This window comes from Euleptes europaea, chromosome 2, assembly GCF_029931775.1.
Source record: "Euleptes europaea isolate rEulEur1 chromosome 2, rEulEur1.hap1, whole genome shotgun sequence".
NCBI classification, from domain to species: Eukaryota; Metazoa; Chordata; class Lepidosauria; order Squamata; family Sphaerodactylidae; genus Euleptes; species Euleptes europaea.
The window spans coordinates 63,730,072-63,757,463 of NC_079313.1; the positions used below are offsets into that span (position 1 = coordinate 63,730,072).

Consider the following 27,392-nt stretch of genomic DNA (forward strand, 5'->3'; position numbering starts at 1 on the left):
TTTCTGTCATATCTTTCACATGGCTACTCTGAACATTAGGGAATCTTATGATGTATCTAGTTAGTGCAAACTTGGGTTTTCTTCTTCGGTGTCATTGTTCTCGGACCTGATAAATGTATGATTAATTTAACTGTAATGTGCTTTGTAGATTTGCCTCTGTAGAGATGCTCAGCAAACTTATTTAGGTTAGCAACCGGAGAAGTTCCCCTTTGGGTAAGTAGTTGCTAATCAGGCTCAGCTGTGACATGAAGTGTTTCCTTTCTGTGACTCACACTTGATCACTCAATTCCAGCCTGTTGTGCAGGCTTCTGGAGAACTTGCACTGAAATGGTTTTCTCCTCTTAAAATAGGGCTAAAATGTATGTGGGTGTGTAAATACTTTACTCATGTGAAGGCAACAGGATGGCTCTTGCATACATAACAAGCAAGTTGGGACATCCTGAAAAACTGTGCGCCAGACAGGAAGAGTTTTAAAAATTAGTTGGGGACCTTCCCAGATTACAACCACTGTTTATTCCCCAAGCTTCCCAAATGTGTAGGTCAAGATTTTTTCGCCCACCTCCAGGATTCTTTATCTTTAAGCTCTTAGGCTTGAGCAGGCTTGTATCTCCTGCCCCACACCCTTTATTTATTTAAAATATTTATATGCCACCTTTCTACTCAAATAGGGTCCCCAGGGTGAGGAACATCAAAACATTGCAACATTTTAAAACATTTAAATAAAATATGTACAATAATTCCCTACAATAATTCCCTAAAAACCAGGAAATACCCCTAACACCAAAAATCAGGGACAAGACCAATAACAGTTACTAGCGGTATGCCAAACAAAAGGGGGAAAAAGCCCTCTTCACCTGTTGCTGGAAGACAACAATAAAGGAAGAAAGATGAATTTCCTTGGGGAAGACTTCCAAAGTTTTGGTGCCATGACCAAGAAGAGCCTTTCTTGGGTTGCTACCTGTCTAGCCTCAGATGGAGTCTGAATGTTTCTGTCCAGTACTGTCCCTTAACAGCAAAACCCTTCTGAAGAAAATTTGTTCTTACTGCACCTCCTGCTGATGGTAGTAGATGGACCCCCCCTTCTCCAAATACCCAGCTCTTTATCAACCACATAATCCTCATCTGTATACTAACAGCAAAGTCGACCAAATTTGAGGATACTTAAATCCCGTGACTGGAGCTGTGAACTGGCAAGACAGACCTTTTTACAAACCTGAACAACGCCCCAGGGCTGCAGGAAAATCTGAAAACTTATATAATGATATATATGTAGGGGTTAAAAACCTCGAAGTGATAAAAAGGAGTGCCTGTAGCTTTAACAAATGGATTCCCTCAGTGGCCATTGCTAGGCAGCCACAGCATTCCAAGGCTTGGTTTCTGTGAGTAGGGGGAGGCAGCAGGAGAGGGCAGGGTCCATTCCTTTCCAGGGTTGTTTTGGCCTTTGAGGGAAGACTCATCAGAACCAGGCCTCGCGGCAGCCACTGGTTAACTTGATACCACCTGACTTCCATGACTCACCTAGGCCTGACTGCTTGCTACTGTTCAACAGCAGGCATCCTATGAAAGCCAGTGTGATGTAGCAGTTAGAGCTTCAGAGTAGGGTCTGGGAGACCCAGGTTTGAATTCCCATCTTGCTGTGGTAGCTGACTGGGTGATTTGGAGGCAGTCACATACTTTCAGCCTAATTTGCTTCACAGGGTTGTTGTGAGGAGAATAATGTAAGCTGCTTTGGTCCCCACCATGGAGAAAGGTGGGGTATAAATGAAGAAAATAAATAATAAAAATAGATGAAGATAGGAAGCATATAAAAGGTAGGTTGGTGAATGGCTGAGAAGGCAATAATTAGGCAGGGAAAGGGGGAGGATTTGGGGGCCACCAAGAAGAGGGTAAGAAGAAATAGTGTGAGGTGGGAGTGTGGGGGAAAGTGAGGTCCCCCCCATAAGTCCTTGAGGGTTCCCTATGGTGCAAGTGAGCCTGGCCCAGTGTTAGGCACCACACAACCTGGTCATAGTTTTCCTAGGTAGAGGCTTCTTGTGGGGCGGGGAAACCTGAAGACAAAGAAGCAGATAACTGTAAGTTCACTGGTGGTTGGGAAGGGGAGTTGGAAGCAGGAAAAGGGGAGGCTCTCAGGAAAGCGAAAGAGGAAATAGGGAGGGAGAAATGAGATTCCTCCCACATGTCTTTGCAGGTTCACATTTGTATTAATCAAAATTTGTTACTACAAGTGGTTAATTTCTAGAAATCTTCTAAATGTTTCACAGGACCTGAATGTCTGACACTACCACACATTAAGCTCTGCAGATAGTGACAATTGTATTCTTCAGTGACATTCTTTGATTCTTGCTCTTTGAGAGGATGGTTTAAACATTCAGATGCTTTTTCATACACCCACTAGGGTACCATTAATATCCTTCTATATGTAAACTTGCGCATCTTCCTTTTTCTGAGATTGGAAACATCTTGTGCCTTCTTCTCACTACATGTCGAATGTTCTCTGAAGGTTTCTAGCCACCTTATACAAAGTGGCCTTTCCTTTTATCCCTTAGAAGCTCCTTGATCCATTGATCTTGAGCTGTTTATAACTACTGTTTGAGGAATATAAGGACTGAAACAAATCTTGCCACTGACAATGTAGCCTTGGGATCCCTATCACTTAGTAGAAAAGGCATTATGCCAGACACAGAGGCATTAGATTTGTAAGTTAAAAGGGGGGAAATATAATGTGATCAAAGTTCCTTGTAAAAGCGGCATTCCAAAAGGGCATGAGCTAGTGAATCGATAGAGCCAGGAGAGCAAGGACAGGTCCTGTCTGAATATGGTATATTCAAAATTCTGCCCTGCATAACCATAGAAGGGTTAGCATTCAATATAGCTACCGTATATACCCGTGTATAAGCCGACCCGCGTATAAGCCAAGGTGCCTAATTTCTCCCCAAAAATGGGGAAAAATTAAGCACCCGCGTATAACCCTTATAACCCGGCTTATAACCCCTCCCCCCCCCCCGCAGACTTACCTGACGGGCTCCCGGGAGCAAGCGGTGCGGCCCTGGTGGCGGCGGTGGTGCACCCGGCAGGGGCTGGGGCAGCCTCCGTGCAGTTGCAGGAGGCCGCCCCAGGCCCCAGGATGCGGCGGCGCGGCCGGGCGGGGGCTGGGGCAGCCTCTGCGCAGCCGCAGGAGGCCGCTCCCGGCCCCAGGAAGCGGCGGCGCGGCCGGGCGGGGGCCGGGGCAGCCTCTGCGCAGCTGCAGGAGGCCGCTCCGGGCCCCAGGAAGCGGCGGCGCGGCCGGGCGGGGGCCGGGGCAACGTCCGCGCAGCCGCAGGAGGCCGCCCCAGGAAGCGGCAGCGCGGCCGGGCGGGGGCCGGGGCAGCCTCTGCGCAGCTGCAGGAGGCCGCTCCAGGAAGCAGCGGCGCGGCCGGGCGGGAGCCGGGGCAGCCTCTGCGCCGCCGCAGGAGGCCGCTCCCGGCCCCAGGAAGTGGCGGCGCGGCAGGGTGGGGGCCGGGGCAACGTCCGCGCAGCTGCAGGAGGCCGCTCCTGGCGGCAGGAAACGACGCGGGCCCAGCGGCGGCGGCGGTAAGTTCCCTCCTCCCTCCCCCCTCCCTCCTCCTCCCTCCCTCCCCCCTCTACCGTATTGACCCGCGTATAAGCCGAGGCCGGCTTTTTCAGCCCTTTTTTTGGGCTGAAAAACTTGGCTTATACGCGAGTATATACAGTAGACAAAAAGCTCTAGAAAGACTAGTTGTCAAATAATATTATACAAAGTTGCACTTACAAATCAATGTTACCTAGGGGTAACATCCACTAAGCAGTAAAGCTGATATTCTCAAACCACTTAATCTACAGTGTTCCTATTAAAAGTAATTGAAATGTGGCTTATGAATAGCAGGATAACTGCTTTGAAGAAAGAAGTGTTGCCTTACTATAGTCTGTGATACATTTTACTTCTCACAAGAATGGTCACAGCATTCCTAGGTTCCTTTAGAGTTATTAGTGTGGTCAATGATCTTACTTATTAAAATGTAACTTTAAAAGTGTCAGTGGAAAATGGCATGGGGGTAGGGAAATGGCATTGTTATTCCCTGCAACTTAAAAAAAATGGGGGGGGGCAATAGGTTGGTGATGGTGTACAGGCTAGCCTCTCCAGTTAAAAGGCCTCGATACCTCAGAGAGCTGATTCTAATTGGTGTACAGTACCAACTCCATGGGCCAAGGCAGGTAACAACTGAAATTTGTGAAAAACATATCTGTGAAGTCTGTGTGTGCTAGTGACCCCCTTTCCAGTTCACCAGCAACTTCGATTCAACATCCTTAGCAATAACTTGTAAGTGAGCTTATGATTTCAGCCTGAAGATAATTAATGGTTTAAGTTTTGCATGATCTTTGGAAGTCAGAAGTACCCCAGTGACTTTGTTTACTCAAGGTTCTGATCCAGTTGTTACTCATTGCTTCAGTTACTTGTAGACTTTTAGAGCAAACAGCATTCCTGATTATACAGTTGAAGCATGCACCTGTTGTAACAAGCAACTCTTGTGCTAGCGGCTGTGTAGTTTGAGATTGCCACTTGATCCTGCACATATTCTCAAAGATTTCAGTAAGATTTACCATTCTGTATCAATTCAGCCTATTGTTTACAAGCCAATGCCATTTGTTGTTGGCAAATTAATCCAAAGGCAGCAGTAGTCTGGGCTGTATAACTAGGCTATATAATCTTGGCAAAACTTCAGAGAAAGTAGGGACGGAAATTGTACAGTGTATCATGTAAAACATTTAGTTTCATTTTTAAGTCTTTTTTTCTTTTAAGAAAAGGATCATGATCTTTAAAATGAATGAATACTAGATGTTTTATAACTAATGAATTTATCAGCACCCTCTTACATCCTGTAGAATGGCAACAGTGAGGTATCCTCACCTCCCCAGGCAGCCTGCTCCACTGAACAGGAGCTGTCCTTGCTGTGGCTGAGTGAACCTGGCTGGTAAAGTGGTACCTCCAGTAGGACCTGTTGAGCAGACTTGGAGTGCTGGGTGGAATAAGTGAGGCAGTTCTTCAGGCAAACGGCTTTGGTTTTTTTTTTTCCTACCTGTGTATTTCTCTGTTTAGAAGAAAAGAGACATCTTTTCTGGCATGCAGCACCCTATCTTAGCTAAAGAAAACCTGTGCAGAGGTACCATATAATAAAAATGTGTAAATTGTTAGCCTAAAAGAAAAGAGGGCTGGTTAACATACAATATGTTATTTGCGTGAATGTCACATGTAGGTACAGTATTTCATCTTGTTTCCAGAGGTTCTCAGAGTAAAATCTTTTTGTAACATTAATTTGGATTTATCCCTTTTCATAAGTGGTTACAATCAGGATTCAGGAATTATGAACTTCATACAGTGCCTTTTGTAAACAGGTTAATCTGAAAGTCAAACTTCTCTAGGACTAGCCAAATACTTCTAAATATTATCTGGTGATACTTTGACTGAAAGAAAATATTTGGCCAGACTGTTGCGAAAAGAAACCTAACATTTGGAGGTCTTTCACTCTTGCTGTTGGGTTTTAATTTTATTTGTTCTAAATTAGGAAAGAGCAATGCAAGAATTGTTCTGTCTGGATGAAAAGATGTCCTTAACATAGTACAAGATCTTGCACAAAAACTTTGATATTGATATTGACTGCAATGACAGATCAAAGAATGTATTGTATCGCACCCCATCGTGTACAAATATTGGCAACAGATCTTGGAATTCTGTACACTGAAGTACCATCACCATGTCCCCCTGACCTGTAGGAATTGTTAACCAAATTCAAGCTCATGCAGTATAACTGTGAGGGCATTTTCCTGGGATTAAGCCCCTCTGGATAGACCTGAGTGGGATTCTGTGTAGACCTGTTAAGGATTGCTCCCATGAGAATGGACTTCTTTTCCCATACTCTTTTCTTGATAAACATATTGGGTGTTCTGAGAAATAATTGTATATGCTGCACAGTTACGGTAATAAAAGATGTAGTAGAATAATTTCTCAGAGTAACTTCTTGCAGATTAGGGGTTTAGAAGAGAACAAAACCTTTCCAGCAAATGCAAGGATATAAAGACAGCTCAACAGTGTAGTTATTGACTAAATATTGATTGTTTTGGTCCCCAGAAGATTATTGTCAAAGTATTGCACTCATTGTTTTTTGTATTCCTGGAACAGCTTCTATAATTGGAAACCAGAGTTGGGGGTTAAGTGTAGCATAAAAGCAGTTCTGAAAAGCAATAGTTTTGAATGATGGTGAGGTTTACGGGAAAGCTGTACATTTTACTCTTCACATTTTAAAGCAGTACCTCATTTTTATTGCTAGAGGCAAATCTATTGCTTCTGTTATAAGTAATTGTAAGTTATTGAAAGAACAAAGAAAATGAACTGGTCTGTCCATCTTAATAAAGGGCCACAATTCCTGCCATCTTGGGTACACAAGATTTCTTTTTCTCACAAGCAGCAAGGTGATATATAATTAAATGCTGGCATTTGTAAACTACTAGCGTTACATGAATAGTAATTGTACAAAAAATGGAGAGAGCATTTTATATTGTGGAATTTCCAAACATCTTCTAAGTGCCGTATCATCCAGAAGCAAGGTCAGTGTTCTGACCACTAGGCTTCTAACTATAGGGCCAAGACCAAACCTGTGTTGTGAGGTGGGTTGTACCAAGGTGGGTTGTACCAAGAGCACAAACCACATTTTTGGTCCATTTAAAGAACCATTTTAAAGAGAAGGGTAGGGAGGTGGGGGGGCATGTGAAAAGGCAAGTTGACTCTTGGGAGAGATGAGAGAAGCAAAAACATACACATAGTAAAAAATGAAGTGGAAGTGAGTCCCATTTAGCTGGCTGGTATTTAAAAGTGGTCTTCCAAACTGAAAAGGTGAAAAATACTGCACTATATCATAATTCCTTTGTGTTTTGAAACTCTGTCCATGGTTCATATAAAGAGTCGTTTTGGTTAACATGTCAGTTTGTAAAGTGATCACTTGGCAATTTTCAAATGTCTGTGTGCACATGAATTCTTATTTTGCTTTGTTCTTTAACTTTGCTGTAATCAGAATTCAGCACTCCCTTAGAGAGAATCTTTTTTGGTTAAATAAACATTTGATTTGCCAGAGTTGGGCTTTAGAAAAAAAATTTTATTCTTGCAGTTCTGTAGTACTCTATCCTCTTGTGAAATTACATTATTTCTCTTTGGTTTCAACCAGGACTGAATGAGTTTTGGATTGTTTGAAGAGACCATTCTGCTGGCTTGGAGGATCGGACATTCATATAAATGCCGGTATGTGATTTGTGTGTATCATTGTCACTTGCTCAGATACTTATGAGCATTAAGCCTAGGGTTGCAAGGTCCCTCTTTGCCACCGGCGGGAGGTTTTTTGGGGGGAGCCTGAGGAGGGTGGGGTTTGGGGAGGGGAGGGACTTCCATGCCATGGAGTCCAATTGCCAAAGTGGCGATTTTCTCCAGGTGAACTAATCTCTATCAGCTGGAGATCAGTTGTAATAGCAGGAGATCTCCAGCCACCACCTGGAGGTTGGCAACACTAGTTAAGCCTGTTTTAATGCCATCACAGCTTGAAAGAACTGTAAACAAAACCATGCACTATAAGAAATTAATTATGCCTTGTCGTAACTTCGAGCTGATTTCCAAACCGAGACTGTTTAATTTTATTGAAGTGCTTTGCAAGGACAGGAGTGCCGTCTTCCCATAAGATACTAAATTTGTTCCTTTTTGTTGCAGCCATCTGTTTGACTAAATTTATGATGTAAAGAATGAATATGTACAGAAGTTGTTCCAAAGATGTTTATATGGTAGCCCACACATAACTATGACTGAACTAACGCTTCTTGTTGTGGTTCCATTGTTCTCAACGGGCCAACTTCAGGCAAACCTGAATGACACTTTTCCCCTTGACCCACTTTAGCCTGGCTTTCCTTAGGTCTGTTTATAAGATATAGATGGCTTTAATTGCACCAATGGATGATCCATGTCTACAGGCGAACAAGGAAAATTGTACTCTATAAATATTGCTTGATCGGTCAGTTGATGTTGTTGATCATTCTATTCATTTAGACGAGGGGTGTCAAACTCATTTGTTAGGAGGGCTGGATATAACGTAAATGTCACTTGGTCGGGCCAGACCATGTGTGCATAAATAAATAAATAAATAAATAGCATATGTAATGCCAGATATTGGAGATACAAACTACAAAAGACACAGGCAAAGTCAATTAATGATATTGTTTTTTACTTAAAACACAAACAAGTTTACAACAATAACATTCTTACAGCATTTTCTTTTATTTAACAGTCTTATTGTTATTTTGTAAAGTATGTTTGTATTTTAAGTAAAAAAATAAAGTAAAAAATATCATTAATTGACTTTGAAAGTGTCTTCTATGAAGTTTGTATCTCTAGTCCCTTCCATTAATTCCGTTAAAATTTTTACACCAGGGAGCTGGTGAACCTGCAGTGGGCTCACCAGGCCAGACCTAGATGGGGGTGGGGTAGGGGTGCCTTGGCTGGCAAGCCCACAGCAGACTCACCAGCCCAGATCTGGACTAGGGGAGGGCTGGCTGCCTTGATTGGTGAGCCTGCACCTCTCTCCCAGTCCAGAAAGACAGGGAGAAAGAGAGAGAAAAGAGAAAGAGAAATAAAGAGGGAGAAAGAGAGAGCCAGAAAAAGTGAAACAGAGGAGAGGGGGAGAGGGAGAGAAAGAAAGACAAAAGTCAGACAAAGAAAGAAAGGAGTGAGTGAGTACTGAAAGGTAGAGAAAGAAAGATTGAGTGACAGAAAAAAGAGGGAGAAATGAAAGACAGAGTGATAAAGAGAGAGAGAGAAAGTGAGAAGAGAGAAAGAAAAAGAATGAAAGAGGGACAGAAAGACAAAGAGGGAGGGGGAAGGATCTTGGCTGTGCTTGCAGGGTGCAGGCGCGCCTTCAGGCAGGCGCGCGGGTCCTGATCCGGCCCGTGCAAGCCTGGGAAGGGAGGGGGGAGGTTTTAGGCAGGCACGCGGGTCCTGATCCGGCCCGTGCAAGCCTGGGGAAAGAGGGGGGAGTCTTCAGGCAGGCGCGCTGGGCCATTGCTGGCCCCAGGAAGCCCAGAAAAGGTCTTGGGAGGGGGGAAAGGGGGACTAGCTCCCTTACCTCTGCGGGCCAGGCAAAAGCCCTCTGGGGGCCAGATGCGGCCCTCGGGCCTCCAGTTTGACACCCCTGATATCGACCGTTTGGAGAATGAGGGTATTGGGAGCTACTCTTCAATGATGTGGTCCTTTTTTGTACACTAGGATGCAGATAATCACGCTGATGTTCATACTTAAAAGGGCCACCTCTCCCACTCTGAATCCATGTGCCATCTTGTATCAGCCCAGACACGGTTCCTAGAAGGTGGGACCTGAAGATCTCCCAGAATTACTACTGAGTTCCAGACGACATAGATCTGTTCCCCTGGAGAAAATGGCTGTTTTTGAGGGTGGACTCTGTAGCATTATGTCTTGGTAAAGCCTTTCCCCTGCCCAAATTCTGCCCTCCTCAGACTCCGCAATAAAATCTTCAGGAATTTCCCCACCTGAAGCTGGCTAACCTAGTCAGGTCTGCCCCCCAAATGAGTTCTCCCGCAAAGGCCAAAATAGGCCTGGAAAGGGCCCTCCCCTGCCTTTTACTGAGAGAACCCAGCCTAGAATACTGTGGTTGCCTAGGAACAGCTACTGAGGGAATCCGTTGCTTAAAGCTACAGGCATTACTTTTATCATTGTGGGTTTTTTAAACCCCGCCCAATGAATTTTAAAAAAAGATTTCACATTTTTCTGCACACCTGGGCCCCTTTTCAAGTTTGTAGAAAGATCTGTCTTTCCCATTCACAGTACTAGTAACTGGATTTAAGTATCCAAAGATTTGGCTTAATCCACTATTAGAATATGATAGGCTTTTTCCTACATTCTATATTTATTCTGCATTCCTGTGTACAGCAAAACACGCACATGCCTTTAGCTTTAAGCTGCATTGTATGGGAACAGATAACAATAAAATATTAAAGTATTTTGTAATTTCCTCTTTTTATGTGTAGTATATAAATGTAAAAGGAGACTGCAAAGCTATGGCTTTCTGTGCAAAAATGAGAAGCTCCAAGAGAAATACAGAACTGAATACAGATGCTCAAGAGCAAGGACTGGAAGTAGTACTCTATTTACAAGAGAAGCCTTCTCTTAGGTATACATATGGCAAGTACACAGCAGAGGACCTTTGCATTGAAGCTGCCCAAAAATGCTGTGAGTATTGCATTAATTACCAGTAGTGGCACAGGAAAAGTGTATTCTGCAAACTTGGGTAGTTTTGGGTGTGGAAGGGAAACTTTTCCCAAAAGCTTTTCTTGTTTGAAATCCTTGTTTTGCTATTAGAGCATCTCTTTGTATTTAGCTATTTATACCCCGTTTTTATTCCCTACGGGGACCCAGAGCATCTTATAGCATTGTTGTTCCCTTCTCCATTTAACCCTTACATAAACCCTGTGAAGGAGGCTATTACCTTCTGCTCCCCTGCCTGTGCAGCTTCCATTTTAGCACAACTATTTGTTTTCTGTCGTGACAGCATTGTTTTGAAAACATTTCTCTCTAAATAAGACCGTCAAATGTTAATTCTTAAGAAGTTGAAAGGCCACAAAAAGGGAAGAGTGCGTGCAACCCGATAGCTCATTTCTGCCCCTTGAGACCATGGTTTGAAGAATCATTTTGACCAAGCATTGTCTTCTCCGATGGATCTAGAGTTGGTCAGGAATTTCCACTGTGGTGATAAGTTCTACAGAGCAAGACTCAGCCTTCGGGATAGTGCCATTTTAATGGCTCTGTTGTTTTCAGTAGAATGCTCTTCTGTGTCACTTTATGTATCTTTTTCCTTCTAAAGATTGTGTTACAATACTTCTTACCCTCTTCTGTTCTACAAGCCCCTGTGAATTGAAAACAGAGAATTCTGTTTTGTCTGTCCAGTGTGGGGTCCGTGTGTAAAAGAGCTGCACTTTCCCCCATCTCTCCAGTGGCCCCTCTTTAATATGCCCTGTCCTTTTTGACTCATTGTTTATGAACAGTGAAGATCTCTTGGGCAGACTTCAAGAATGTACCTGCTAATCATGGCTGCTAAATGAAAATGGTTTATAATAAATAACAACGAATACTTAAAGCCCATTTATTATTCATGCTAATTGGGTTTCAGAGCTGTCAAACACTTGTCTGTAGTGTTCTAGCCTGTGTATAGCACAATGCTAGTGTCTTCTCTGGTAAAATAATTCTGCATCTGAAGAAGTGAGCTATGACTCACAAAAGCTTGCAGGACTCTTGCTCTGTTCTACTGCTACAGACAGACTAACACAGCTATCCATCATGGTGGCATAATTGTAAGAGTTAATGGGTAAGTGACATGTCCCCGATAAGGAAATTTTCTGCACTGCTGGGCTCTAGGAATGTATCTTGAAGAAAGGTCCGGAATTACTCGTATTAATTCACTTTTTGTTGGTGAATTTCACTGATGACCCGTTTAGATGTTAAATCATCCCTTCCCTTAGTTGTACATATGGTGAGATCAGGATCAAGTCTCAAGCAGAGCACTTCAGGAGGTCTTTGGTTTATTTGAAGGTGGGATCTCTCTAATACACTAAAAAGAATTTACATTGAATTATTGAGAAAGTTATATAATTGAGAGATTGACTGGTTGGGCATTGTTTTCTTTTTACAGTGTGAGAGGGTAAAGATAGGAAAGTGTGTGAATCCAAGACCAGCTCCCAATCTTGTTGGAGGTAATCTTTTTGGGAAGTAACACCCCAAAAGATCCTGGATTTGATATCTTTCAAATGTATTCCCTTATATGAACTCTGTTGCTCCCAAATTCCGTGAAACTGGCAACCAGTATTTACATTCTTATAATATGGGGGCATTGTACAGTGAATAGTCCTCTGAAATATAGTTCTCTTGTTATTTAGATCAGAGTTTTACTAACTTTTCAATGTTTTGTAGCCTCCTACAGCTAAAACTTGAAACCAACTTTTGCTACATTTTAATAACTGATGCAATCAGCAGGCTATAAAAACAGTTCATGTACATCTTTACAGAAGTATAGCCACTTTGAAATGTCGAAACAACTTTTAAAATCTTTCCATTTTAGGAGTTGGCAAGACACATTTGTATGTGTGCTTCAGGGTAGACCCACTGATCTGATAAGTTTTATTTTCTTTTTGCAGCAATATCTCCACTGTGCCACAATCTGTTTGCACTCTTTGATGAAAAAAGAAATTTGTGGTATGCACCAAACCATGTCTTCCAAATAGAGGACAAAACTGTACTCCGTGTTCATTATCGTATGAGGTAATATGAGATTCTGTAGAAAGATTATTGTTGCAACCTGCAGTTTTGTTTCCCTCCTTACGACACCTAGCTCATTTTGTTTTAAAATACAGCCAATCTTCACGCTGTTGTGCAGGGGATCCTCTCTAAGAGAGTCTAATGACTGCAGTGGTTGGGGGGGGGGAATTGTTTTTGCTGCTTGTGCCAAAACGAATTGTGCCAAAATCCTGTTTGATGCTATGAGGCACGTTGGGGAAGAAAAGCAGAGTATAAATCTTTTACAAACCCTGTGTGGTAGATCAGGTTGAGAAAGAGTAATTGCTCCCAAGAGCTTTGTGGTTGAATGGGGTTTGTATTTAGGGCTTCCAGTTCCTAGTCCTGCAGTGGTTGTCAAGTGGCTAATAAATGAAATTTATAAATAATAAGCAGCTCACTGAAACTGTAATAAAAAGGATCTGACATTTCTTATAATCTGTAGGGATTTACATTTTATATGAGCAATGGACTTTTAAAAAATGGTCAAGCTCAAATATTGAAAGCTTGAAATATTTCTGAGTGATGATAGTCATTCAATATTAAAAATGCACATTACAAAGCGCTATATCTGTAGTTTGGGAAAGTTTTGTGCAGAGATAAGTAGGCCATATCTTAACAATATTTTTTAAGTAAAAACAGAGGAGGCTGCTAATGTGTGTGCAAAGAGCTTCTCTCTCTGAGTTCTTTCTCATTCATGAGAGGACTTATTTCCCAGGTATGTAAAGCAGGAGAGTAGATATGAAAATGTAATAAACAAAGTGTCAAAGTAATAAACAAGATATGTTTTTATATTTCCAAGACTTACAGAGCAATCCTGAAGGAGGGGGGCAAAAGGCCTTTGGAGCTGGCGTGGCCCCTGCACTGGTATAAGTGCCACTTGCGCCATCCACATGGGCACATGTTGGCGCTGGGCCGCTTATGCTGGTGCCAGGGAATGCTGCAGCATTCAAAGGAAACATATATTAGTAATCTGTAGCAATAACCCTGCAAAGTAGGTCAGTAGCATTATTCCCCTGTATTGCACATGGGAGTGGGAGTTGGGAGCACAGTGACGAAATACGAATCATTGAGTTTGCAAGCGACTCTATTTAGCTCTGGCATAACTCCATATAAATAGGATGACACCCCTTCTTATCTGAGTGCCCTTTAAAAATGTAATTTCCTTACTTGGCTTTTATCAAGTTAGTAGTGGAGATTGTTACAGTAAAAGCATATTCTGTGCTTTATATTTTAATAGTGTTTAGAATTTGAGCTAATGTCTTCATCAAATGTAAGTGTATTTAATGACGTTGTAGCCAGTGAGAACAGTGGCAAGAAATATTGATCTAAGCTTAGCTGTGTTATGCTAGATATTAAATATGGATGGATGTTTTCCAACATAGAAGTGCTGGATGTTTTCCAACATAGAAGTGCTGAAGACTGAGTTCCCATAATAATTGATATCCAGAGCAAATTATTTACTATATGAGAACACTCCGTCTTTTAACTAATCAAACTGTAAATCAAAGATGGATTCTGGCACAAGGCTGATTGTTGGTTGCCCTCTTCTGCTGTCTGCTGCAGGCAGATCACTCTATCTGCCTGCAGCAGAGGGCAACCAAGATACAATCAGCCTTGTAATATAGTAACGTTTTAGTTGCTTTTTGTGCCAGAATCCATCCTTGATAGCATTAGATAATGCACACTCCTTTGAGGGAACACAGTCCCAAACCCTTTGACCAATATAATATGCTAATTTAAATAAAATTGGCATGCTGGGAAGAAGGGTGTACTGCAAGAGCTTTCTGGCAGGTAGTTTGGGTCTGATATCACGATAGGATTAGATCCAAAATAGCCGTTCTGTTGGTATAGCAGTACTTATGCCAGTGAAGTGGTAATTCTGTTGGCACAAGAAGAGGGCACTTTTTACCAGTTTCCCAGTCTGGCTTCAGATCCTACCTCCCAGGCTGTTCAAGAAGAGTCCCTTAACCCCCAGGAGGAGAATATCAAGTGGCCGGAACCGGAGCCAGAGCAGACATAAGTGGCCCTGTGCCGGCATCCCTGCTGGCATTGGGTTCACGCCGGCTCCTGAACAGCTCTGGCCCCTCCTTTAGGATTGCACTGTAACTTAGTTTTTATCTTCTTGAGTGCTATGCAGGGAAACATATTGCAGAAAAGCAGGATATTAATGTTTCAAAATAAAGAAGCTCCTTGTGATTAAAGTACTGTACTACCGGTATTTGTTTTTGTGTTTGCTCTAATTTCTTTGATATTTTATAATTAAAACTGGAATGTTGAAATATTAAAATATGGCAAAATGACCAAACATTTCTTGCCTGTCTGTTTTTAAGTTGCATATTAGTACTCATGTCAAGCTTCCAGTGGTAAGTACATTTTTGTGTAGCAACTCACCCTGGCTGTGCCAAGTGTACAATTGGACAGTGCTGTATCACAGGGTTGCATGGCCTCCCAGCCCAAATAAAGCTTCCAGGCCAGCTGTTGCATCTCCGTACAGCAGTATCTCAAGTTCAGAACTTGCCCAGACGAGAGGCCAGTATGTATTGGAGGAGGACGAACAGATTGCGGACTATGGATTTTACAAGGAAGGTGGACTTGTGGGGTTTGTAAGCTGTAAGAGTATGGTTAGGTGATTTAGGATATGAGTTTTGGGTTTCCTAGTTCTGTTGGCAATCATAATTAAGCAGCCGTGAAACATACCGCTTGCTCATGATATTTTTTGACACAGTTGTATTGGTATAATGTTTGCTTCGCTTGTTCTTTAGTTAAATCATTTGTGTATAGCCAAAAAAATATTTACACTTAATTATTTTTTAAAGGTTTTACTTTACTAATTGGCATGGGACAAATGAAAATGAACCATCTGTTTGGAGATATTTTCCAAAGAGATCAAAGAATTCGTATGAAAAAAAACAGGTGCACGAAGGCACACCTCTCCTTGATGCAAATTCACTAGAATATATTTTTGCACAGGTAGGTAACTTGTAGGAAAGAATTATGTCATTTTATACTTTGTTACATTAATATCCAGTCTTTAATGAAATAACTTTGTACAAATTATCTTTGTTCTGTAGCCTTTTTGAGTGTTGCCCTGATCATTTTGTGTATTGTTTTCCATTTTTTTTAATGAGCAGCTGTACACTACTGTGAACTTCAGCATAATACATTTGGACCTCTCTTGCCATTCTAAACAAAATATATCTTGCAGAATAGTCAAGTATATGCTCTAAAGTGCCTATAGATCTTGCTGCTTCACTGTATGTGGTGCTGTATCATTTATCACATTGCTGTTTTGTTGCCTATGGTGCTATTCTATGCAATGCATAAAATATTTGATAATTGATATTATTCAAATATACATTCAGTTAAAATAGGATTCTGTCACTTCTCTATTAAGGGGCAAAATGATTTGGTGAGATGTTTTGCACCTGTTCGGGATCCTAAAAACGATCAGGAGGTTCATGAAATTGAAAATGAATGCCTGGGCATGGCTGTCCTTGCTATCTCCCATTATGCAATAAAAAACAACATGAGGCTGCCGGAACTTCTCAAGGATGTCAGGTGAGTCATATTCGTTCTTTATTGTACCTCAGGAGGCTTGGGGGGGGGCATCAAGGCACATAAGAAAGGCCCTGCTGGATCAGACCAAGGCCCATCAAGTCCAGCAGTCTGTTCACACAGTGGCCAACCAGGTGCCTCTAGGAAGCCACAAACAAGACGAGTACAGCAGCACCGTCCTGCCTGTGTTCCACCGCACCCAAAATAATAGGCATGCTCCTCTGATACTAGAGAGTAAGGAAGAAAAGCTGATAGGAAGAACATAGATTCCTTTGAAATGTGGTGTTGGAGGAGAGGGTTACGGATTCCGTGGACTGCCAAAAAAACAAATCAGTGGGTTATAGATCAAATCAAGCCTGAACTGACCCTAGAAGCTAAAATGACTAAACTGAGGCTATCGTATTTTAGTCACGTCATGAGACGACAAGAGTCACTGGAAAAGACAGTCATGCTAGGAAAAGTTGAGGGCAGAGGAAAAGAGGAAGACCCAACAAGAGATGGATTGACTCAATAAAGGAAGCCACAGCCTTCAATTTGCAAGATCTGAGCAAGGCTGTCAAAGATAGGGCATTTTGGAGGACTTTCATTCATAGAGTCGCCATGAGTCGGAAGCGACTTGACGGCACTTAACACACACACGACTAGTATCCATTCTAACTAATAGCCATGAATACCCCTCTCCTCCATGAATATATCTACTCCCCTCTTAAAGCAAGCTGGCAGCCATCGCCACATCCTGGGGCAGGGAGTTCCACAATTTAACTATGCGTTGGGTCAAAAAATACTTCCTTTTATCTGTTTTGAATCTCTCGCCCTCCAGCTTTAGCAGATGACCCCGTGTTCTAGTATTAGGGGAGAGGGAGAAAAACTTCTCCCTGTCCACTCTCTCCAAACCATGCATAATTTTATAGACCTCTATCATGTCTCCCCTTAGCCGCCTTCTTTCCAAGCTAAACAGCCCTAAGCATCCTAACTGCTTTCCATAGGACAGTTGCTCTAGTCCCCTAATCATTTTGGTTGCTCTTTTCTGCACCTTCTCAAGCTCTGTAATATCCTTTTTTAGGTGTGGTGACCAGAACTGTACACAGTATTCCAGGTGTGGTCTCACCATAGATTTGTACAAGGGCAGTATGATATCAGCAGTTTTGACATCTGAATTATGGCGACCCCTGGTGGGGTTTTCAAGGCAAGAGATGTTCAGAGGTGGTTTGCCAGTGCCTTCCTCCACGTCAGGGGTGGGGAACCTTTTTCCTGCCGAGGGCCATTTGTACATTTATAACATCATTCGGGGGCCATACCAGGTGTAGATCTCCTGGTGGTGGGGGAGAGGCTAGGGTTGCCAGGTCTCTGGCCACCACCTGGAGGTTGGCAACCCCAGGGGAGGCCACGCAGAGAAGGCCTGGAGGGCACCCCCTCTCCCCCCTCCTCCCCTGGAGGGCAGCCAAAGGGCGCCGCAGCGCCCCTGCAAGCCGTGGCCCCAGGAACAAGCCGTGGCCTCAGGGAGGGCCGCCCTGCACCACGCCTCCGCGGCAGGGCCCCGGAGCTCCCGAGGGCCACAAAAAATGTCCTTGGGCCTGAGGTTCCCCATCCCTGCTCCACGTCCTCAGAGTTGTCCCATCCAAATACTTGCCAAGGTTGACCTTGCTTAGCTTCTGAGATCTGACGAGATCAGGCTAGGCTGGGCTATCCAGGGCAGGAAAAGTGGCTTATAGTAGTTACTAAAACATTGGAAGTTAAAGCCAAAATAAAACCACAAACTTCAAATAACTCCCCACCCCAAAATAGATGCCTGCTATTCATAGGCCATCCTAAAGAACTCTTGTGAGGGAACTCCCCATAGCTCTTCAGTTGCCCATTCCGCAGAGTGGGAGCTACCATCCAGCCTCCCATGTTACCAGTGACTTGAGGAACACTGATAAAGGCTGCCTTCTCCAATTACTTCAGCCCTCCCTCTATGCATGTGTGTTTAGCACAAATGAGTGGCTAAGGTGTGCAAGGAGGAATTGAATCTGCTCTCTTAAACAGGAGAACTTCATTGCTACAGGTTAAGCTGAAGGACAAGACAGGGACAAAATAACTATCATGCCTACTAAGATCTAAGGAAAAGAGCAGGGAAACATAACACTAAGCTAAACTTAACAATACAGAAAAATTACCTCCGAAATTCCTCCCTGGATGTCTGTAGAGCAAATGCAAATCCTGACCCCTGCCTTCTCCATGTAAGGGGATCTGATTCCTAGCATTCAAACAATGTATTAGGATGTTTCCAACCTTTTAACCCTTCCTGCCTTAACTGGTGGGAAGTCTCTTACCCAATCTAGATTTAGGGAACTCACCCCCACGTGGAAAGGTGAACCCCAATCTCCCAATCAACTAAGGGTGCACGTTCCACATGTCTCAGTACCCAGATCATGTTTTACAACAGCTCGCCATCTTGCCCTTCCTGGCAGGTAGAACAAATAGTTATCTCCCTGTGGAAACGTATCTCCACTCCCTGACCTCTTGGTGCATTTTATGTTTCTCTTCCCTGGGAAAGCAAATGACTTTCAGGACCCTAGGGCCTCCTGATGAGCTTCAAAGCATCTTACATCTTTGAATCATGACAGGAGCCATGATGGACAAGGCCCAGGCTCTAGTCAATGCCAGATAGGCCACTCTGAGGGAACAGCCTGTAGGTGGCAGCCTGAACACCATTGTTGGTACACAGGAGACAGTCCTTCAGATATGTGGGCCTCAAGCCGTGAAGGACTATAAAGATCTGAAGGCTCAGATGATGAAATGTAGAGCTGGGTGTCATCTGCCTACTAATGATGACATCCATCCCCAAATCTCCAGACAATCTTATTCAGCAGCAATACAGATTTTAAAGAGCATGGGTGGGAGATTAGAACCCTGTGGCATTCCACCAGACCAATCCCATCCAGTTGATTCTGTATCTGTAGTGGAAACCCTTTGTGTCAGATCAGACAAAAAAAGACCAAAACCACCAAAGTGCTATTCCAAAGGGTTACCGATCTGGTAGCTCCGTAGTCGGCAAGGCTTGGCTCCTCTCTAGTTTAGCCATTTTCCACAGTAAATGTTATAAGATTGGACGTGATCCTATCACTCTGCTGGCACCTTGTGCTTTTGCTGTGATCATGGACAGGAATCCTGTTTCTTTGCCTCACTCTGCTAAGAGATGGATGGGGAGGGGAGAAAGACACACCAATACTGTGCCTACTAGACATATGTAATTCTGATGCAGAGCTGTTCGTACAAAATTTCTTCCTTGGAGCCTTTCATCTAGTTCCTAATCTTACATTTCAGGCACTAGGCGACAGCATTTTTTTCTTCCCAGGCTTTTGGTGAGGGATGATGGGTGATTTTTATTGATTATGACACCCTTGCCTTCTCTTATTGCAGCTTTTTGGTATTGTTGGTTTTCATTTAGTTATGGTGTTGTTTACTTGTGTATTATAACAGATTGTAAACAGACTTCAACTTTTATTGCTACTTGAGATATAAACCTTTTAAAGAAATATGAGTACATTGTGCCCTAAGCCTTCAAATATGCTTACAACTTGTTTGTGGTGTTTGTGCTGTATTTTTATCCCAAGGTCTTTTAATTTGAAGCTTTTCTGTTATCCCTACTGGCAACTGAGAAGTAAGGAGGATATTAACAGAAACAATAAATATGTTTATTTCTTCCATTTCTCCCCTTAGCTACAGACGGTATATTCCTGAAACTCTAAACAAGACCATTAAACAAAGGAACTTCTTAACCAGAATACGGATAAACAATGTTTTCAAAGATTTCCTAAAGGAATTTAACAACAAGACCATTTGTGACAGCAGTGTTTCACCCCATGATCTGAAGGTGAAATACTTGTCAACAATGGAAACATTAACAAAGCGTTACGGAGCGGAAGTATTTGAGACCTCCTTGTTGCTGATTTCATCTGAGAATGAGAAAAGCTTTAACTTGAGTGACCCTGACACCCTTCCACAGTATGAAGTTATGGTAACAGGCAATCATGGAATCCAGTGGAGGCTCAAACCACTTGTAAGTGTTGTAAGTATGCTAGGGAAGGGTTGACTAAGCAAAAACATTAGTTGCTAAAAAAAATCGTAAGAGTTTAGACGTTTCAGCTTTGGTGAACCCACTGTAATTTTGTTTTTAGTCTTTGGAAAGAGAGGGAAGCTTCCTGCTGGGGAAAAAGGTAAAGGTAGTCCCCCGTGGCTTCACCATCAACCAAAAGGGAGAATGCAGCCAAGAAATCAGAAGGAGATTGAGACTGGGAAGGGCAGCCATGAAGGAGCTAGAAAAGATTTTGAAGTGTAAGGATGTGTCACTGGCCATCAAGACACATCCTTAACGTATTCCCTATTACTATGTATGGGTGTGAAAGCTGGACAGTGAAGAAAGCTGATAGGAAGAAAATAGATTCCTTTGAAATGTGGTATTGGAGGAGAGTGTTACGGATTCCGTGGACTTCCAAAAAAACTAATCAGTGGGTTATAGATCAAATCAAGCCTGAACTGACCCTAGAAGCTAAAATGACTAAACTGAGGCTATCGTATTTTGGTCACGCCATGAGACGACAAGAGTCACTGGAAAAGACAGTCATGCTAGGAAAAGTTGAGGGCAGCAGGAAAAGAGGAAGACCAAACAAGAGATGGATTGATTCAATAAAGGAAGCCACAGCCTTCAATTTGCAAGATCTGAGCAAGGCTATCAAAGATAGGACATTTTGGAGGACTTTCATTCATAGGGTCGCCATGAGTCAGAAGCGACTTGACGGCACTTAACACACACACAGTCCCCCGTGCAGGCATGGGATCATTACTGACCTATGGGGTGACGTCACATCATGACGTCATTTATGGAGTGGTTTGCCATTGCCTTCCCCAGTAGTCTGTACTTTACCCCCAGCAAGCTAGGTGCTCATTTTACCAACCTCAAAAGGATGGAAGGCTGAGTCCTGACTTCCGTCGGGATCGAACTCAGATCGTGAGCAAAGCTTTGACTGCAGTTCTTCGGTTTACCACTCTGCACCATGGGGCTGGGGAAAACATTAGTGTAAATTCTTAAGACCTTATTGAAAGCATCTTTTTGGTATCAAAGATACAGCTGCAAGAAAACGGTACTGAAAGTTGCCCATTGCAATGACCAGCAGATGTATTTAGTACCTTTCTTCATGACTATGTTACGTCACCGATATCACATTACTCTGTAGAGTTTCATTAGCTATTTTTTGATTGAAAGTATAAAATATTTTAATTTATATAAGTAAATCTAGCAGTATACACTTTTTCAGAGTATCCTACATGTCTGCTAAACAAAATTTGAATTTTTCCAGCCTAAGTAAAGTTTCTTCAGATTAGGTGGCTGTTCTCTTTCATTTAAGTTGAAGGAAAGTTTCCGAAATTGATGGGGGAAGTGCTTGGCTACTTGCTGCTAATTTCACAAATATTCCTACTATTGACATCTAGGCTCTAGCTTACAAGATTATAAAAGCTGTTGCTAATCACTGGCGTGGATCATCTTGCAGTGCTAAGAGCCTTGCATAGAGGAAGTTGACTTCAGAGCAGAGAGTCATCTAATTCACTGATAAAATGCTCACTCTTGCATAGAGTGTCCATGTGTCTACACAAGCACTATTGTTACATTTTAATTCCATGTTATCTATCAGTGTTTTGACTAATCTTTGTGTGTGTGTGTGTGTATTCTGTATATACAAACATCTTTTTCCAGCACCATTTTCATAGGGTCCTCTTCCCCCTTCCCAATTTTAATCTTCATGATTTATTTCCAACCAGGTTGCACCGAATGAGAAAGAGAAACACAAAATAAAGAAAAAAAAGTCAGCCAGCAAAGTCAAGAAAAATGAAGAAAAAAACAAAGAGGAATGGAACAGTTTTTCTTACTTTCTTGAAATTACTCACATTGTGATCAAGGACTGCACAGTCTGTACTTACAGGCAAGACAACAACAGGATGGTAAGTGCTCTGAGTACTTAGATGTGCAAGGTGTATTCTGTTAATGAGTCCAGGTATACCCCCTTTCCCCAACTCCACGTCCTCAATCACTGACCAGTGTTAGACTCTTTCATCCCAACCATGCACTTGAAATGGGCTTGAGTCCCTTTAACTTCTGAGCTTTTCTCTTTCAGGGTACTTGTTTTGACCTTTCTAAAGCCTTCACAATCTGTGACCTGCATATCTCAAAACAATATCCCCTATCATATTAGCCAGCCTGCTTGATAAGAGCTGTGGAAAAAGTCCTGCTTAAAAGCCCTTTGCTTAAGAGGTCAGCTATGGGGAAGGGTTTCGGGCCTTTTATCATCCAAAATGAGTTCCCCGCATAAAGAGACACCTCTCTTCTTAGAAAAGTTGTGCAGCTTGCCCATGTTGGCAAGCATTTCAAGACCTATGGTGGTGATGGTGGTAACTTGTTTCACAGCCCGCCCACCCCTCCCTCGCTCATACACTTATCTGCAGCTGATTTAATTTTTGCTACCAATTTTATTGTTTGCTTGTTTCTACATCATGATTTTCATCAAGGACTGTGGTTAAGATAGAGTACAGGTTTATAAATAAATGTTAAAATGTGATCCAGCAGGGTTCTTCATATGTCTTGTTAAAGGGGGATTAGACAGATTCATGGAGGGATAGGCCTATCAGCGGCTACTAGCCATGGTGACTAAAGAGAACCTCCATATTCACAGGCAGTAAACCTCTGAACTTTAACTCTGGACTTGATGGGCCTTGCTCTGATCCAGTATGGCTTTTCTTATGTTCTTATGAATACTTGCACCAGGAGGCAACATCAGGGGAAGGCCTTGGCCTTTATACCCTGTTGTTGGTCCTCTAGAGGAACTGCTTGGCCTCTGTGTGAGACAGGATGCTGGACTAGATGGAGCACTGCTCTGATCCAGCAGGGCTCTTCTCATGTTCTCATGTGAACACAAATGGATTTCTGAATGTTGTCTTTCTCTCAGCTCCTTTAACTTTTTGACAGACAAATCTTTTTGTAGCATTTTACCCACAGTAGAATAACTCCTGATCGAATTATTCCATTTTAGGAACTTGTACTCTCTTCCCACGAAGAAGCTCTGTCGTTTGCTGCTTTGGTGGATGGATACTTCAGACTAACTGCAGATGCCCATCACTATCTCTGCACAGACGTTGCTCCACCTTTAATAAAGCACAACATTAAAAACGGATGCCACGGCCCCATTTGGTTAGTTTTGTGTCCTCAAAGCAGTTCATATTCCTAAATAGACAGTAATCCTTATGTAAAGAGATTACATGTTTTCTCTTGAAAATTTTTACTTTTGATTGCTACTACTGAAAAACCACCCTTCATGATTAAAGCAAACCACTGTATTCATTTTAATCATAAATACAAGACCAATTTAAATAATATTTAAAACCAAACCACCCCAGTGTGCAATAACTAGTGTGCAGTCTCATGGGTCAGTTCAAAGGCATTTCAGGATAGGGAAGTTATTAGTGTGCTCAGGATGGCCTGAAGAGAAGGAACTGATATCACCTCCTGGGGGAGAGTGTTCTGCTGCTTGGAAGCAGCAACTGGAAAGGATCTCCTGCGTGTCCTGCCCAGTTACATTTCAGATAAAATGGCTTCTCACAGGAAACCTCACCTGCCTATCTTAAGGATCTGCTAACATGCAAAGGGAGTTACGCGGCTGGAGAAAACTGCACGTAATTGCAATGCACAATCATCATGTAATAAAGAGGCATACATAAGGCGATTAACTTGCCAGTTTAACAATCTTTTTAACAATAGTACAAATCGGAGAAATCCAGCTTGTGTCTATGAAAGTGTGAGTAAAGTAAGCATTCTATTATCTTTTATAAAAAAAAAATTAATTATATCCTACATCTGAGACATGAATTTCTATTCGGAACATCTTCTTTTGCTCCAATACAACCTCTTTTTGAAATGCATGAATGGATATTTATCATGTCTTCTCTTTTAGCACATTGTTTCACAATTTGTAAAAATGCCCATTATCTTACAACAAATGACACCAGTTACCTAACTCACCCTTGAATATAACGTCTCATTTCTAAAAACTTGCAGCACGGAGTACGCTATGAACAAGCTGAAGCAGGAAGGCAATGAGGAGGGGATGTATGTGCTGAGGTGGAGCTGTACAGACTTCAACAATATTCTCTTAACTGTGACGTGTATTGAATACTCACAGGTATGGTTGGCTTGGTTTTATTTCTCGAGCTCTATAATGGTCTTAATTTGGACCAGTTAGATTGAGGAAGGCCCATTTGTAGACTTGCCATTGATGGCTCCAAACTTTGTGCCCATGAGAATTTAGTACTTGCGTGGTGCTTGTTCATGTACCAAGAATGTTCATGTTGGAAGTAGCCCCAAGAGGCTGCAGCAGATTTGGTAAGTTTAGGCAGGCTCTGGGCTCCATCACCTACTTTTATTTGGGGGAAGGGAATGCACAGGGAAGTGTTGGCAGTTGATAAATCATAGTTCAGTATGTTGGATGATTCCTTGTTGTATGAGGTATTTTTCTTGTTAATTGGGATGGCATGTATGTGTAGCTAAAACATTCATTTGCAAAAGTACTAAACAGATTGGAAATTTCTGTGGAAGATTACATTTTGACTGATGCAACATGTGATGGAAAACATCGCTCTTGAGAACTAATTAGTTTGTTAGTAGCCGTGGGACCTGCAAGGATTGAGACAGGTTTAATCAGAGTAATATGATAAACAAAAGTCCTCTTTGTTCCCATCCATATGGGACTTCCGAGTTGCCTCAAAAAGAATATTCCATACATGAAAAGCGTATGAAAAGCATGCAAACTTTGTATACCTAGTATACAGTGATTATGTGATTATCTCTCAATTGTAAAGTTCCTGTGATGGGGGGTGGGGGGGGATGTTCCTGCAAGGGTTGCTTCTGCAAGGGTCTGGTTCTGTTTGTTCATAAATGATCTGGGATTGGAGATGAGTAGTACTCATGTTTGCAGGTTATTCAGGGTGGGGAAAAACAAATAGGATTGTGAAGAGCTCCAAGAGAATCTCTTCAAGTTGAGTGAGGGGTGACAGTATGTTACATTAAGTTCAATATAAGTAAATACGTTTATTCGCATTGTACATTGGAGCAAAAAGTCCAAACTTTAAATATTTGCTGATGGGTAGAGATAGGTAGGAAAAGCTGAGGGCAGCAGGAAAAGAGGAAGACCCAACAAGAGATGGATTGACTCAATAAAGGAAGCCACAGCCTTCAATTTGCAAGATCTGAGCAAGGCTGTCAAAGATAGGACATTCTGGAGGACTTTCATTCATAGAGTTGCCATGAGTCGGAAGCGACTTGACGGCACTTAACACACACACACACACACACACACACACACACACACACGTGCACACAGAGAGATAGCAAAGGAAAGATCTTGGGGTTGTAGCGCATAGTTTGATAAAAGCATTGACTCAAGTGTGCAGCAAGGGTGGAAAAGACCATCGGGATCATTAGGAAAGGGATTAAAAATAAGTTGGGCGATATTGTGATGCCTTTGTTTATATGTGTGATGTGGCGACATTTAGAATGCTGTGTACAGCTCTGGTTGCTGTACCTCAAGGAGATATGAATCTATCCAACTTCTCCAGTCATCTTCATAGGCCCTGCTTCATGTGCATCTGTCGTCCAAGACTGTTGGCATCCTTAGAAGGGGTCTTCTTAGTCATAGCATCAAAACTTTAGAACTGCATTTATCCATCTCCCTCTGTCGTTGACTTCTCTCAGTGGGTGAAGACTATGTTTGTTTTGTTTGGCATTCTCTAATTAACTCATTAGCTCCCCTTGTTTTATGTGTTTATATTTTTTGTTTGAATTTTGTTTTACATTTATATATGTGTGTGTGTTTAAATGCTGTTTTAATGTTTGATGTTCACTGTTTTGAGACCCTGGGTTGAATGAAAAGGCAGCATAGAAATGTTTTAAATAAAATTTAAAAAATGCAGAGCTAGAAAAAGTGCAGAAGTGGGCAACACAGATGATCCAGGGGTCAAGGAAAGGAAGTCTGAGGTTTTTCAGTTTAGAAATAATATACTAGTGGGGACCTGGGAGAGGTTTATAAAGGTATGCATGGTAGAGAAGATAGACAGGGAACCTTTCTCTCCCTCTCCTGCAGTACTACAATTTACAGGAACCAATGAAGTTGTTGGACAATAGATTCAGAACAGACAAAAAGTAGTATTTCTTCACCCACTGTAAAATGTGGTATGAACAACTGCCAGGGGATATAGTTATGGTACTAGTGAAGATGGCTTTAAAAGAAGAATTTGTAGTGAATAGAGCCCTCAGTGGCTGCTAGCCATGGTGACTAAAGGAAACGTCTGTGTTCAGAATGATTGGTTGGCCACTGTGAGAAAGGATACTGAACCAGAGGGATCACTGGTTTCATGTGTCAAGGCTTCCCTTACATTCTGATCTTTCGAAGTGAATTCCACAGCAGAATAGCTGCATGTGTAGTAATGGTAAATGACAATTTGCCCATGGTTTTGCATGCTTTTCATACACTAAAGTGTTAGGAATGTCATTGTTTTTGATGCAATCCATTCTTCTTGCATTTCTCAGTTTATATTCATGCTTAGACATAAATGTCTCTTGCCCATTGCAAGATTTCCAAACTTTGGAGGTATTATTCATGGAGTACAGAATGTGCCATTTTGTGGGAATAATGTCTGTTAAAGCAAGATGAAGGAAGACTTGAAGTGCTTTAGATACACAGGTTCATGTCACTTTTTGCTTCTTAGCATGTGTTGTAATTCAGGACCACTTGTTGGTGACCATAATCTAAGATTAAAATAGTTCAGAAATATGTTTGTAATGATTACGTTTACTGGTACCTCTGAGGGGGGTAGCTCTCATTTGTCATTGGGGACAGTAGTTCACTTGATTTCTGCTGCCTATCTTTCCTCTTCTCTTACTTCCCTACAGCAAATCTTAACTCCTCCTAAACAGTACAAAAACTTCCAGATTGAAATGAAGAAAGATGGATGTGTCTTGCATGGGTCTGATAAGCTCTTTCCAACTCTGACAGAGCTAATGGATCACTTAAAAGGACAGATGCTTAGGACAGACAATATAGTCTTCACTCTCAAGAGGTGCTGTCAGCCAAAGCCAAGAGGTAGCGTTTTGTGTTTAAGTTAATATTCTGTAAAAGGCTTCTTCCCATGGATAAATATTTATTAGTCTCAATTGATTTTGTGCTCATAATTCGAAGATCGACATTCCTATATTTCTGCATAATGGGTTGTGTCTTGCCAATATTCTGCTGATGGAAGATGGGGAGCAAAGATCTCTGCTTGTGATCATCCTCACTACAGCCCTTTTATTTGTGACAGCCCCACAACCCCCAGCATCAGCTTCTCAGGTTGTGAGGAGCTACAGTGGGAAGGTGGGCGCCAGTCCAAGGTGCACATGTTCTAA

The 27,392-nt window shown here is 42.2% G+C and overlaps 1 protein-coding gene across 1 annotated transcript in view; it reads left to right on the forward strand.

Annotated features, from left to right (window-relative positions):
• The first annotated feature begins 7,214 nt into the window (after positions 1-7,214).
• The window catches only part of JAK1 (Janus kinase 1), a 40,198-nt gene continuing 20,020 nt past the window's right edge, over positions 7,215-27,392 (forward strand). Inside the window, exons 1-10 of the mRNA XM_056845458.1 lie at positions 7,215-7,288; positions 10,072-10,273; positions 12,232-12,355; positions 15,187-15,340; positions 15,765-15,928; positions 19,628-19,964; positions 21,722-21,904; positions 22,990-23,147; positions 24,012-24,135; positions 26,901-27,090. Of these exons, the coding sequence (XP_056701436.1) occupies positions 7,283-7,288; positions 10,072-10,273; positions 12,232-12,355; positions 15,187-15,340; positions 15,765-15,928; positions 19,628-19,964; positions 21,722-21,904; positions 22,990-23,147; positions 24,012-24,135; positions 26,901-27,090 (1,642 nt within the window). The 5' untranslated portion in view covers positions 7,215-7,282. The remainder of the gene's footprint in view (positions 7,289-10,071; positions 10,274-12,231; positions 12,356-15,186; positions 15,341-15,764; positions 15,929-19,627; positions 19,965-21,721; positions 21,905-22,989; positions 23,148-24,011; positions 24,136-26,900; positions 27,091-27,392) is intronic.